Source organism: Vigna umbellata, chromosome 3 (assembly GCF_029865625.1).
Source record: "Vigna umbellata cultivar VRB3 chromosome 3, Vumbellata_1.0, whole genome shotgun sequence".
Classification (NCBI taxonomy): domain Eukaryota; kingdom Viridiplantae; phylum Streptophyta; class Magnoliopsida; order Fabales; family Fabaceae; genus Vigna; species Vigna umbellata.
Genome location: NC_142167.1, coordinates 26,285,973 through 26,300,068, shown reverse-complemented (window position 1 = coordinate 26,300,068; position 14,096 = coordinate 26,285,973). Strand labels below are relative to the sequence as shown.

Below are 14,096 nucleotides of genomic sequence, written 5' to 3'. Positions count from 1 at the left end.
CATTTGGAATTATACCTCCTGCTTTAAAATTAGCAAAATCTGCAAACCATGGTAAGGAAGTAATGGCCATCAACTTTTCATCTGGAAACTCCTCTACAATAGGCTTGATGTCCTTATTCCCTTCTTCAAGCTTCAATCTTGAAAGGTGATATGCCACCAGATTTTGCTTCCCCTGTTTATCTCGGATCTCCAAGTCAAACTCTTGTAATAAGAGAATCCAACGTAGTAATCGTGGCTTGGCATCCTGCTTAGCAAATAGATATCTCAAAGCAGCATGATCAGTGTAAACAATGACCTTTGACCCAACAAGATAGGATCGGAATTTATCAAATGCAAACACTACTGCAAGCAATTCTTTTTCAGTCGTGGCATAATTCTTTTGAGCTTCATTTAACACTCGACTTGCATAATATATCACATGAAACACTTTTTCTTTTCTTTGTCCTAATACAGCACCCACAGCATAATCACTTGCATCACACATCAATTCAAATGGTAAAGACCAATTAGGTGCTGTCATTATAGGAGCAGAAACAAGTTTTTCTTTTATAGTTAAAAATGCTTGCATGCATGCATCATCAAACACAAAAGGGGTTTCTTTTTCAAGAAGATTAGTCATAGGCTTTACTATCTTAGAAAAGTCTTTGATAAACCGCCTATAAAAACCTGCATGACCTAAGAAACTTCTTACCCCTTTTTCATTCACTGGAGGAGGTAATTGTTCTATTACTTCCACCTTTGCTTTATCAATCTCAATTCCTTTAGCAGAAATGTGATGACCAAGAACAATTCCTTCTCTTACCATAAAATGGCATTTTTCCCAATTTAGCACTAGATTAGTTTCTTGGCATCTTTTTAACACTAAGGTTAAATTAGCTAAGCAAGAATCAAATGAAGAGCCAAATACAGAAAATTCATCCATAAAGATCTCAATGCAATTTTCAATCAAATCAGAAAAGATGGAAAACATACACCTTTGAAATGTTGCAGGCGCATTGCAGAGACCGAATGGCATTCTCCTATAGGCAAAGACGCCATAGGGACATGTAAATGCTGTCTTTTCTTGATCTTCAGGGGCTACTGCTATTTGGTTGTAGCCAGAGTACCCATCTAGAAAGCAGTAATATGCATGCCCCGCCAATTTCTCCAGCATTTGATCTATGAATGGAAGTGGAAAGTGGTCTTTTCTTGTGGCTTGATTCAGTCTTCGGTAATCTATGCACATTCGCCACCCTGTTACTTTTCTTGTAGGAATGAGCTCATTGTTTTCATTTTTCACCACTGTCATACCTCCTTTCTTGGGTACAACATGAACTGGACTCACCCACTCACTATCAGAAGTTGGGTAGATAATTCCTGCATCTAGCAATTTAATTACTTCTTTCCTTACCACTTCCTTCATAGTCGGGTTGAGCCTCCTTTGTGGTTGCCGCACAGGTTTGAAATCCTCTTCCAAATAAATTTTATGCATGCACACAGTAGGACTAATACCTTGCAAATCATCAATTTTCCACCCAAGGGCAGATTTATACTCCCTCAACACCCTTAAAAGTTTATCTTCTTCAGTACATGAAAGTTCATTGCTCACAATTACTGGATTACGCTTTTGCTCATCAAGGAACCTATATTTAAGGTGAGAAGGGAGTTGTTCAATTCCACCTTGGACGTTTCTACTCCTCCATCTTCACTCTTGTGTAAATCTTCTATTCCTCTAGTGGAATTGAATATTGGCTTCAGCACTTCCAATTGATGAGCACACTTCACCACCTCTTCATCATTAATTTCTCTTTTCAACTCCTTTGCTTCCATTCCTGACAGTAGAGTTCTCTCTAATGGATTCTGCTTTACATGGAAATTTATCTCCTCCAACACAAGAGACTCAATTATTTCAGCTTTGAAACAGTCCTCTCTGTCAAGTTTGTGCTTCACTGCTTCAGTCATAGAAAATGTGACTTTTTCATCTGCCACTCTTAACATCAATTGTCCTTGTTCTACATCTATCAAGGCTCTTCCTGTTGCTAAGAATGGTCTTCCCAATATAATTGGGACTCTAGCATCTTCTTCCATGTCAAGAACCACAAAATCAGCTGGGAAAAATTGGCATTTGCTCTAATGCTTCGGCAAATGGAATATTAATGTGGAGCTTCTTAAAAACATCAAGAAATCTTGCAAATTGCTTGGCTTGTTCTTGCTTCTTCAACCTTTGAGGGAATGGAATTGTAGGGACATACTCACGCATCTTTTTCTCACTCTCTTGATTTTTTTCTCCCTCTTCCTTCTCCTCACATTTTCTCTCAATTTCTTTTTCAGCACTCTCTTCTACTATTTCATCAACTCTTTTCTTTTTCTCTCTCTCCATCTCACTCCTTTTTTCATTCTCTAACACTCTTCCACTCCTCAATTGAATTGCCTTGCATTGTTCCCTTGGGTTTGGTATTGTGTCACTAGGGAATGTGCCAGGAGATCTCTCTGAGAGTTGTCTTGAAAGCTGTCCAATCTGGTTCTCCAAATTTCTGATTGAAGCTTCCTGGTTCTTGAAATTAGTCCTTGTCTCATTCATGAAATTTGAAGTCTGGTCCACAAAGGTAGAAGTTTGCATTGTTAACTTCTCTAATGCATTTTCCAACGTAGACATCTTGTTCCCTTGATTGCTGGGTTGAGCTTGATATTGATATGGAGGCCTTGGCGGGTTAGATTGGATTGGATTACTCCAAGGTCTAGGTTGTTGGGGCCTCCAATTTGCATTAAAGTTGGTAGAAAATTGATTTTGTTGTTGTCCCACTGCATTTACTTGTACCTCTTGGTGAGTGGCCTGACATTCACCATTTTGATGCATTCCTTCGCAAAAATCACACCCTGGAGATCTTGTATTCACATTATTTGCTTGCATATTTCCCAGCTTCTGAGTCAAATCATTCATCTGCTGTGTTAACAACTTGTTTTGGGCTAAGATAGCATCCAAAGTATTAACCTCCAACACTCCAGCTTTTCTATTCTGACGATCAAACTGCATATTCACTGTGTTGTTTGCCATTAATTCAAGAGTCTCCAAAGCTTCCTCTGGTGTTTTCAGATTAAATGATCCTCCACTTGCTGCATCCAAAATTGCCTTAAAAGAGGGTGAAAGACCATTATAGAAAATCTGCACTTGCAACCATTCAGGTAGAGCATGATGTGGACATTTCCTCATTAGCTCCTTATATCTTTCCCATGCCTCATATAAGGATTCAGTTTCTTGCTGCACAAAGGTGGTGATCTCATTTCTCATTTTAGCTGACTTGGAAGGAGGAAAGTACTTAGTTACAAATTTTGTAGCCATATCCTCCCATGTAGAAATACTCCCTTGAGGTTGTGATTGAAGCCAGCTTTTTGCCTTATCTCGTAGTGAGAAGGGAAACAACCTTAAACGAATTGCATCATCCGAAACTCCATTAATTTTCAAGGTATCACATATTGCCAGAAAATTCTCCAAGTGAGAATTCGGATCTTCTGAATTTGCACCTCCAAATTGACTTTGTTGAATGACTTGCAGCAATGCAGGCTTGATTTCGAAATTGTTAGCCTGAATAGGAGGTCTCACAATGCTTCCTTGATAACTATTAGGATTTGGCATTGAAGAGTCACGAAGAATCTTTCTAACAGGTTGGTCTGCCATTGTTAATGCCTCCTTTTCTTGTTCAATTAATCTTTGTTCTTGTCTTCTTTCTCTTTTTCTTCTTCTTCCACTACTTCTATTTCTTCTAGCAGTGCGTTCAATTTCTGAATCGAAAAGCAATTCTTCTGGGGTAACAGTACCTCGCATAAACAACTAAAAAAAACACAATACTGCAACAGCAATTACGTGACCATAAAATTGAAAATAAAAAATCAAAACTAAAAACAAAAATTCCCTAAAATCTACAACTCAAATCTTAAGCCAATTAGATCACTAATATCAACAATAATCAATCCCCGGCAGCGGCGCCAGAAACTTGATGTACGTTTGACAAGTGTACCAATCGTAATTGTAGTAACAAAATATCGTCCTCAAGGATTGAATGAGTTGAGTACTAGTTTACTAATTTACTTAATTTTGAGCAACAAAGATTGTCAAGTAGAATGATGAACATAAACAAGTGATGGAAATTCAAATAGTATAAACAATGTTAGAGAATTGATTTCATACCTTTTCATATAATTTCCTCCCCTTTTCAATCGATGTGTATATTATAATTATCCACTTGAGTTTATTTAGAGCTTGTTTACCCCTAATCTCTTAGTAGGCAAACGTATCCCTTGAATTTGAATCCCCAATCCCTTAGGCCAATTACAAATTCAACAAGATCATGAAGAACAATCATATCTCAATTCAAACTAACTAGTCCTGCCCAATTTCCCAATTGTGAAGCATCTAATCTGTTCTATTTATAAACGCAAGCAATTCCCAATCTCCCAACTGTGAAACTGCTCATAGAATAGACATTAAAACATAAATAGAACATTGGGATAATTATAATGAACTTAACATCAATTGAAAAAGGTTCAGAAAATATAATCCAAAGCACTACATCAATCCACTAACAAAAGGAAATTTAGTTCTGCATAATGGAAAAAGAAAAATCAAAAGCAAAAAGTTCCGCCAAAAGTTCCAAGAAGAAGACGAAGAAGAAAACTTTGTTGTCTGTGAATTCCCTTTTTGTCTCCCCCTTCCACGTGTTTTCATTCCTCCCCCATCATTTCCACAAATTCCTCCTTTTTAGGAGAGTGGTTTTCCTTTTCCCTAACTTCCTCCAATTTTCCTTTAATTTAATCTTTTAAAATCAGTCATAAAAGAGATCAATAACTACTCAATAACTGCTCCTGGAAACTTTCACAGCCCATGGAAAACTCCCCACTCTGCCTGTGTTCTTCTCTGCTTTAATTCTGTTTTCTTACGTGAATCCACAGATTACTCCACAGGTTGTGGGAACTTTCACAGCACAGTTGTTGAACTTCCTGTTTTGCAACTCCATTTAGAAGCAACATCCACATGTAACTCCACAGGTTGTGAGATTGTTCACAGCTTGGTTGTTGAACTCTCTGGATTCATCTTGGTATCTTGTACATCAATTCTTCCCAAATTGTGATTTTGGCACTTAGAATCATCAATCTACAATAAAAACACAAAATGCCAATGTATGATCCGAAACAGAGATAATCCATGACTAAATCCTTCAATGAATGCAATTATGCATGCAAATGACCTAAACTAAGACATGAATGCAATTACATGTACTCACACATCAGCGGCCTCCATCCGTGTGTGCTTTTCTTCCAGCCAATGAATCACCCAGCTCAGTCGTGCACCATCCCACAGCTGGATGCTTTGCTGCTGTGTGCTTCCGCTACCTTCCACTTCTTGGATGCGTGGTGCTGCTGCCATCGTGGGACGCTGCAGTGCTGCTGGACCGTTTGAAGCTTTCTCTCTGGTGCTTGCTGGACCGTGAAGATAGCTGGCTTGCTTGCTGGATATGCTCTCTGCTGCCATCATTCGTGTGAAAACAGTAAGGAAACAAGAGCTTCTATTCTTCTAAGAAAAACAATGGACCGTGTGCCTCCTCCATCATGAACTTGTAGTGTGCTTCTTAATCCAAAAATGGAATGCACCGTGCACCAAGCTGAAATGAAAACTAGTTGTTGGATGTGATCATGTGTTTCTTCCCCTGGACGTGAGCTGCTGCCAAGCCATTTAAAAGAAAGATAGCTGGAATTTACTTGAAGTCCATGCCTCTTCTCCGTGAATATGCTTCCCTTTTCCAATGAAAAAGATCACTTTCTTGGTGGTGGATGGACCCCATAGGCCGTGACATTTGCTTAAAAATTGTGGCAGCCCACTTTCTCCTTATTCCACCACGTAAAATCATTTTCCCAAATTGAAAACAGCACTGCACTTTTGCATTCCAACCAAAATATATTTTTTAAAAGCTTCTCTATGTGGATGTGGCAGAGCTCCTTGCTGGACGGTTCTCATGAGCTATTTCCGTGTGCACATCCAGCTAAATGAAAATAAATTTCACTTTTGTTTCTCATTTTAATTTAAAATATAATTGATGAGAAATTTCTCTTTCAGTCCCAAAATATTATCCAACAATTTCCCTATAATTTATAATGCAAATAATTAGCTTCAGATGATTCAAATTAATTAAAATAAGAATTCCTGGTCCAATTAAGCACTATTAGCAAAAAATTGGAGAAATACTGGACAATTAAGCACAATTCCCCAATTAATTCTAGCACAATAAACTAAGTGAAGTGAAGAAAATATTAACTCATCAGGGAAGAAGGGAAAAGAAAACTCCCCTTGTCTTGGTGGCAGTTGCCGAACTTGGACAAGCATGGAGATGTTTTCCACCACAGGATTCAGCAAGGTAGTTTCGAGGAGGAACTGCTTCATCCGCCAGATTTGATCGAGCAGGGAAATGCCTTCCACAGCTGGATCTAAGAAGCAAAGATTGTTGATGAGTGGGTTTAGCCAATGCCAATTGATCTTGAAGCTTTTGTGTATGTTTGCACCTTTGTTTTCCACTGTGGGTATTTGTTGGTCAAATTCATATGTACCTCCTGCAATAAGGTTAGTGCATGGTAGCTCCAAAGAATCTATAAGCAGTGGTACAACACCCAATCCCAATTTATCAAACTGAACCTCAAATATACTCTTAGAACATGAATGAATTTCAAATTTAGAAGCAACATCAAGCACAGGCTCAAATTCATGTTCAGTGCATGGAGAATAAACATTCATATGTGATAGCAAAAAGTGGTTCTCATCATGTAGAAAGGTAGAATTAAAAGCATGCTCATCAAACATAAAATCATCAACATACCTATCAACAACATAATCATGAATAACACAATCATCAACAGAATAATCAATTTGAGGTATGTTTACCTCCACTTCCCTAAAGATTGGTAAAGTGGTAGAAGATGAAAATGGTCTACCTGGATCAAAATTGCTGCTTATACCTGCCTGGTTCTTAAAATCTTCATCAGTCTCTGATAACGGTTCAAAAACCGTTATTTTTATACGTAATTTTGATACTTAATGCACCCTTTTTGGCTTAGAAGTTTGCTTGGCCTCAGGATTTTGTTTTAGTTTTGTGAATAAGAGAGTTGAGGATATGCTTTATCATTTTATCACTAAATTTTCTTGATTTTGTAGGTTTTTGGAATGATTTGAAAGACGATTTGAAGTACTGAATGATTGGAATGCAGAAAAGTCAACCAGAAACCAAAAAAGTCAACCCGTCAACCAAAAAAGTCAACCAGTCAACCAGAATGCTGAAAAGTCAACCAGAATACAGAAAAAGTTCCGCTGAGCGGTAAAATACCGCTGAGTGCCACTTTTCAGGTGCCAATGTTTTAGGATTTATCTTTCATTCTCATTCCATTGTTCATCTAGCTTCTCCATGACAAGGGGGAACTAAATTCAATTTGTTGTTGGGGGATGATGTAACCTTGTGAACTCTCATGTATTTGAATTGGTTTTAATTAATATATGCTTCTTTCATCAATTGTTAAGGTTTTTCTTCTTTGCTCTATGCTTGTTATGTTTAACTCATTCATGACATGATTATTGGTTTTCGTGATATGGACACATAAGGGAAAACCTAGATCTGGAGAATTGCTCCCAAAAGCAATATTGCCCAGGGATGGGTGTTAAAATAGAATGGCTTAATTTTCAACACCAAGAAGGGGTGAATTGGTGAAATACAAAAAAATGTTTTCTTCAAATTTTTTTCGCAAAGTAGATGCCTTTAAAAGCTTTCTTGAAACACAAGGAAAAAGAATTTGTAGTGTAGTGGAATATATTTGAATGCGTGAAAAATAAAGTCGACTGAATGTATCAGAGTAGGGATAGAAAGATCAAACACTGGGTTTTTATACTGGTTCAGCCAAGCCTACATCTAGTGTCCTTCCACCACAGGAAGAAATGCACTATAATGATCAAGGTTTTCACAACAAGGCTTTTATAGAGACCTCCGCGTCAAAAATATAAAACACCTCTCTAACCCTCTAATCAAAATATAGGCATACAACACACAAAGACCAGCAGCAAGATGTCTCCTCTCCTGCCGTCTTCAACCCTTTGAGAAACCCCTCAAAGTCCAGAACGTAGCACATCCTCTTCCTGTAGTCACAACAGGGCAACTTCAATCTTCACAAGATTGATGGAAACTAATCACGAAATAGACACCTCAAGTGCAGGTTGATCAGACAGTAAGAGCACACAAATTCTTGCTCGTCAAGCAATCACCAATGATGAATACCACAGTCTTCTTGATGAATTCTTGGAGCTTTCACACTTTCTGCAAGAGATCAATAATTTGAAAGAAATCAATCAAATCGTTAGAATCACCAAAGTCTCTACAGAAAACAAATTTGCGTCTATATATAATTTTCCATAAAACTGACGCTCCTAAGTCGACTTAGCTACTAATGCAGTCGAATTAATGTAGTTGAATCAATGCAGTTAATTGAATGTACAATTAATGTAGTCGAATCACAATAAATGATTGGTCAACATATTTAAAAATATAGTTGTTGTAACATTTAAAAATTAACAGAATTTCAAAACATAACAAACTTAGTCGAATGGCTTGCGCACATAGTCGACTTTGTAATAGTTAAAAACATAGTTTTGAAAAACTTTCTTTCCAAAAATACTCACAGCACACTTTGAAAATTTTGTGCAAAGCACAAGTTTTAATCAACTTACTTCATGATGAAGTCGACTTAAAACTGTTGTTTTGCCACTCAATTAAAGTTCAACAAAAGTGCATGTGGCTTTCCTTTTTCAAAACATTTGTTATGCAATCACAAATAAGATCTCATGTAAAACACAGTGAATTTGCATGCTTTGACAAAAACAACACAAACATGTTAGCATATAATCATAATCATGAAAGTAATGAACATGTAACACATAAACACATGTGTTATTAATTATGTGTTGTCATCATCAAAAACCAGAAGCTCTGAGATTGTAGGTTCAGCTAAACCAGTGCTCCCCCTATCAACAATATCAATAATGGGGATAGGAGGTTTGGTCGTCTTAAGCTTTTAATCGTAATGCAGAATTAATTATTAGAGATGCAAGGGATTATGGTCTAGTAATTAAGGATATGTTTTCTTCGCCGAGGGATCGGGTTTTAAATACTTTAGAAAGTGGCGTTAACAATTGAATGAAGAAGATGAATTCTTATATGCATGAGAGTAAACTGGTTAAATCTAAACCCCAACAACATACTCATCTCATAATTACAATATCATTCATTCACCTTTGTTTTTTTCTTCAACTAATCAAAAGTTCATTCATGTTTACTTTCCTGTTTTTGTATTCAAAACTATAAATTGTTCTTGAAAGTCTTAATTAGTTAAGTAATCACATGAATGTTTAGTGTCGTGAGTCTCTTGGGAAACGATATTTGGTCTTACCAATTATTATTTTGATACTATTCGGTACACTTGCTGAGGTCTTAATAGTGGACCTCTCTGTTCTTGATATGGGGGGCTCTGATGTGGTTTTGGGAGCATAGTGGTTGAAACACCTAGGCCCAATTCTTATGGATTACCAAGCCCTCACCATGAAATTTTTCTATCGTAACCAATTAATTGAGCTCAAGGGAGATTCTGACCCAACTTCCTCTTCTATATTCATCCATCAATTAAAAAGGGTTATACATTCAGACCAAAAGATCGAATTATACTCCCTTCAAGTTTTGTCACCAACCCCACTTTTTTGACCTCTTCTCATATTTCACATCCTCATTCCATTGTCCATCAACTTCTTCTCTAGTACACCATATTATTTAATAAACCAACACGTCTCCCTCTTTAACGCCCTACAAATCATCAAATCCCTCTTATTTCCTCAACCAACCCTGTAAATGTGCATCCTTATAGATACCCTCACACCCACAAAACTGAAATCGAAAAGCAAATTTCTACGTTGTTGGATTCTAGTTAGATAACTCCGAGCACAAGCCCTTTCTCTTCTCCAATGCTTTTGTTGCGGAAGAAGGATGGGTATTGGCGTATGTGTGTGGATTATCGAGCCTTGAACGCGGTTACAATCAAAGACAGGTTCCCATTGCCCACGATTGATGAATTGTTGGATGAACTAAGGTTTGCTCGATGTTTCTCCAAGTTAGATCTCACTTCCAGCTTCCATCAAATTTGTATTCATCCTTCTGATGTACACAAGACTGCATTTTGTAGTCATGATGGGCATTATGAGTATTGCCTCATGCCCTTCAGGTTGTGCAACGCCCCAGCCACATTCCAAGCCACGATGAATGACATCTTTCAGCCTTTGTTGCGCAAGTCAGTGATTGTTTTCTTCGATGATATTTTAGTATTCAAAACCACCATTGAGGAGCATCTCTTTCACCTCCTCCAGGCGTTTAATATTTTTCTCGTTAATCAATTCTACCCGAAATCATCAAAATGCTCATTTGCTCAATTACAGATAGATTACCTGGGACATGTCACTAATACAAAAAGAGCGTACAACGTTGAATATTTTAGGCCTTTCATGTCAAATTCGAGAACGACGTCATATAGAGAGACATTAAATTGACGTCAAATTTTAAAAATTTGACGTTAAATTTAACGTCGAATTTTATCAATAAACGACGTTAATCGAATTTTATCAATAAACGACGTTAATCGAATTTTTTTTATTTTTTTAATTAATTGTGATCCATTTTTACAACTCTACGAGACTTGAAAACCATAAAAACAAATTTCAGTTTTTGGAATTTTGTAAAGCATGAACTATGAACGTGTAATATAGTATCAACAACAATGACAAACAACAAACAAGTTCAATCAAACAACAAACAAGTTCAACCAAACAACAACAACAAACAAGTTCAACAAAAAATAACAACAAACAAATTCAACAAATAAGTTCTTCAAAACGAAAACGAAAACGAAAACTAACCTTGGTTCATCGGAATAAAGTGTTGTCACAAGTGAGAGAGAAAGCAGAATGCGCCTATGAAGGACAAGAACACTAAAATAATCGGTCAAAACAAACAAAAATCATACCTAAAGTAGTAAATTAACATGCATTTGTATCAAATGAAAGAAAGATTACATGTGATTTCGTTCGAGACAAGTTTGAGCAGAGAAGAGGGTCTCGCACGCTCAGATAAAGTGAATGAATTTTCAATCTCCCGCTCAAATTTTTATTGAATTCACTAACCTTTTGACGTCTAACGTTGGGGCATTCGACATTTTATATCCTTTTAGGTCGAATTACAATTCTAAACGACGTTTAATAATTGCATTTATTTACAAAAATGTCACCGGTCATTTTTAACGTTAGTTATTGAGTGGTTTGTCGTTGAACGCGTGACGTTATACGCTGTTTTTGCACTAGTGTGTGGTCGCAAATGGGTTTGTTGCACCAAACCCCGCCAAGGTTCCAGCCATGGTTGCATGGCCAGTACCATCTTCTCTTAAAGCCCTTCCCAGATTCCTTGGGCTAATAGGGTTCTACCGAAAATTTGTTAAGGGATATGTTGCAATAGCCTTTCCCCTCATAGAATTGCTTAAGAAAGGAGCTTTTCATTGGTCATCCCAAGCACAACAAGCTTTTGAGGCCCTCAAAATAGCTATAATTGGTGCTTCTGTTTTGGCTTTGCCCAATTTCTCCCAGCCATTCATCCTTCAAATTGATGCTTCAGGTACTGCTATGGGTGTTGTGCTTGTCCAAGACTCTCACCCAATCGCCTATCTTAGCAAGGTTTTTTCCCCTCATTTAACAAAGGCTTCGACTTATATTCGGGAGTTGCATGCAATTACCAGTGCTGTAAAACATTGACGTCAATACCTGTTGGGAAATTTCTTCATTATCCAGACATACCAGAAGAGCCTCAAGGAATTGCTAACTCAAGTGATTCAAACTCTAAAAAAACAATATTATGTTACTAAGCTATTGGGTTATGATTATGAAATCTAGTATAAGCCTGGAAAGCTGAATGTTATAGCAGACTTTTTATCGCAGTCCATAGGCAAAACAGATGGTGAATTAATGATGTTATCTATCCCCAGTGTGACTCTCTAGATGAATTAAAGAAATCCCTCTTGGAGGATCAAGATTATCTCCTTTTGCGTCAGAAATGCATTGTTGATCCTGATTCGATGCCCCACTTTAATGTTGTTCAAAGGAAAATTTTGGTTGAACTTTTCTTCCAGATTTATCATCCTACTTTTGAAGGAGTTTCATGAGACTATGGTTGGAGGTCATGCAGGTGTGAAAAAAACCTTGAAGCGTCAATTTTTATTTGGCATCGATAGCAAAGGATCTACGCCACTTTATTTCCCAATGTCAGGTGTGCCAGCAAACCAAATATAGCACCAAGCGTTCTAGCAGCCTTCTCATTCCACTTCCCATCCCTTCCAACATTTGGGAGGATATCTTTATGGATTTCATTACGGGTCTTCCTCCTTCTCATGGTTATACCGTCCTTTTAGTGGTGGTGGATCGTTTCTATAAGGCGGTTCATTTGGGAGCACTATCAACTAGCTATACAACTTATAGAGTTGTTGAGTTGTTTGTTTCGATAATTTGCGAACACCATGGACTGCCTAAGAGTATTGTTTCCAACCGTGACCCGATTTTCATGAGTCTTTTATGGTCGGATTTGTTCAAATTCAGTGGCACTTTGCTTCCGATGAGCTCTTCATACCATCCCCAAACCGATGGGCAAACAGAGGTTATGAATCGCGCAATTGAATAGTACTTCCGAGCTTTCGTTCATGACAAGCCGCAACACTGGTTTCGTTACCTTCCTCCCTCTATTCTTGAGTATTTGGTGAGATCTTCTTCTATTAAGGGTTGTGATTCTTTACTTAAGTCACGTGAGGATGTATTGTCCCTATTGAAACGTAACTTGCTTAAGGCCTAGAAGCATATGAAGAAGAACGATGATCTGAAGCATAGAGAGGTCAGCTTTGATGTTGGTTCATGGGTGTATGTCAAGTTGCAGCCTTACCGCCAAATATTTGTTTCGGGGTCTAAATTCCATAAATTGGATAAACGGTTCTATGGGCCCTTTCAAGTTACAGCAAAGATGGGTCTTGTAGCTTACAAACTTGACTTACCTGACACTTCAAGGATCCACAATGTCTTCCACTACTCTGTTTTGAAGGCATATGATGGGCCACTTCTACCCTCTATTGACACCTTAAATCCTCTCTCATTTGAGAACAATCCGCTAGTCACTCCTCTTATCATCCTTGGATTTAAAACAAATAATGTCAATGGTGTTCCTAAGCGTTTAACTTTGGTTCAATGGCAAGGTTTCCCACCTAATGATACCTCATGGGAGGATTGGATTACTTTACAACAAATTTATGACCTTGAGGACAAGGTCATTGCAGAAGGAGATGGTAATGTTAGATATGAAAGCCCAAATTTTGCAGACACAACCATGGATAATGTCAGGCCCAAAAGAATGACTCACAAAACAAAAGGAATACTTGATTTTATTTATTATTAAGGGAATGTATGGGTTAGCAGATTCTAGAATGAAAGTTGGTTAGGATTTTTTTATTTGTCCTTTTGTGAGGTCGTGTATTAGGTTATATATTACCTACAGAAGGGGAAAAAATCTTATTTACTCCTATTTATCCTTTGTTCTTATAGAGGTTGTGTGTCCTTTAATTCAGTGTAATCACTTAACAATTCGCGTTTCTGTTGAAGTTTGTCTTACTAAAGTTCATGTTTTGTGTTGCTATTCTTGTCTAGAGTATTACATTGTGGAATGGTGTAGCTAGAATTTCGTTGGTTCCAAAAACGTGTTTTGCATTGCCTTCCTTTCAAAAATTTATATGTAATATGAGTATATATTTTTTTAATATGTTGTTAATATATTTTTTTTATATTTAAAATGTTGAACTATTTACTTTTTTTTTTAAATTGGTTAATTATATATTTAAATTTTATTTATTTGAGATTGTTGTTGCATTGAATTAGACTTAATTTTTTATTTAAGATTTGAAAATTATTTACTGTGTCAAAGTTTAATCCTAATTAGCCTTAGCATTGGTAGAAATAAATAGGAATC

The 14,096-nt window shown here is 37.1% G+C and overlaps 2 protein-coding genes and 1 non-coding gene across 3 annotated transcripts; 2 read left to right on the top strand and 1 right to left on the bottom strand.

Moving 5' to 3' along the window:
* Positions 1–2,083: 2,083 nt before the first annotated feature.
* Positions 2,084–3,802, bottom strand: LOC148202122 (uncharacterized). Its single transcript, XM_088109526.1, has one exon. It carries the CDS (start codon positions 3,800–3,802, stop codon positions 2,084–2,086), a length of 1,719 nt encoding a protein of 572 aa, XP_087965652.1.
* Positions 3,165–3,271, top strand: LOC148202123 (small nucleolar RNA R71). Its single transcript, XR_015785363.1, has one exon. It is a non-coding gene; the product is annotated as a small nucleolar RNA R71 (small nucleolar RNA).
* A 9,139-nt stretch (positions 3,803–12,941) lies between the features above and the next one.
* LOC148202121 (uncharacterized) lies at positions 12,942–13,529 on the top strand. The gene has a single exon (XM_088109524.1). It carries the CDS (start codon positions 12,942–12,944, stop codon positions 13,527–13,529), a length of 588 nt encoding a protein of 195 aa, XP_087965650.1.
* The last annotated feature ends 567 nt before the right edge of the window (positions 13,530–14,096 follow it).

Excerpts from the sequence above, each read along its gene's own strand:
- LOC148202122 (XM_088109526.1), bottom strand. The coding sequence starts at position 3,802 with ATGCGAGGTACTGTTACCCCAGAAGAATTGCTTTTCGATTCAGAAATT.
- LOC148202121 (XM_088109524.1), top strand. The coding sequence starts at position 12,942 with ATGAAGAAGAACGATGATCTGAAGCATAGAGAGGTCAGCTTTGATGTT.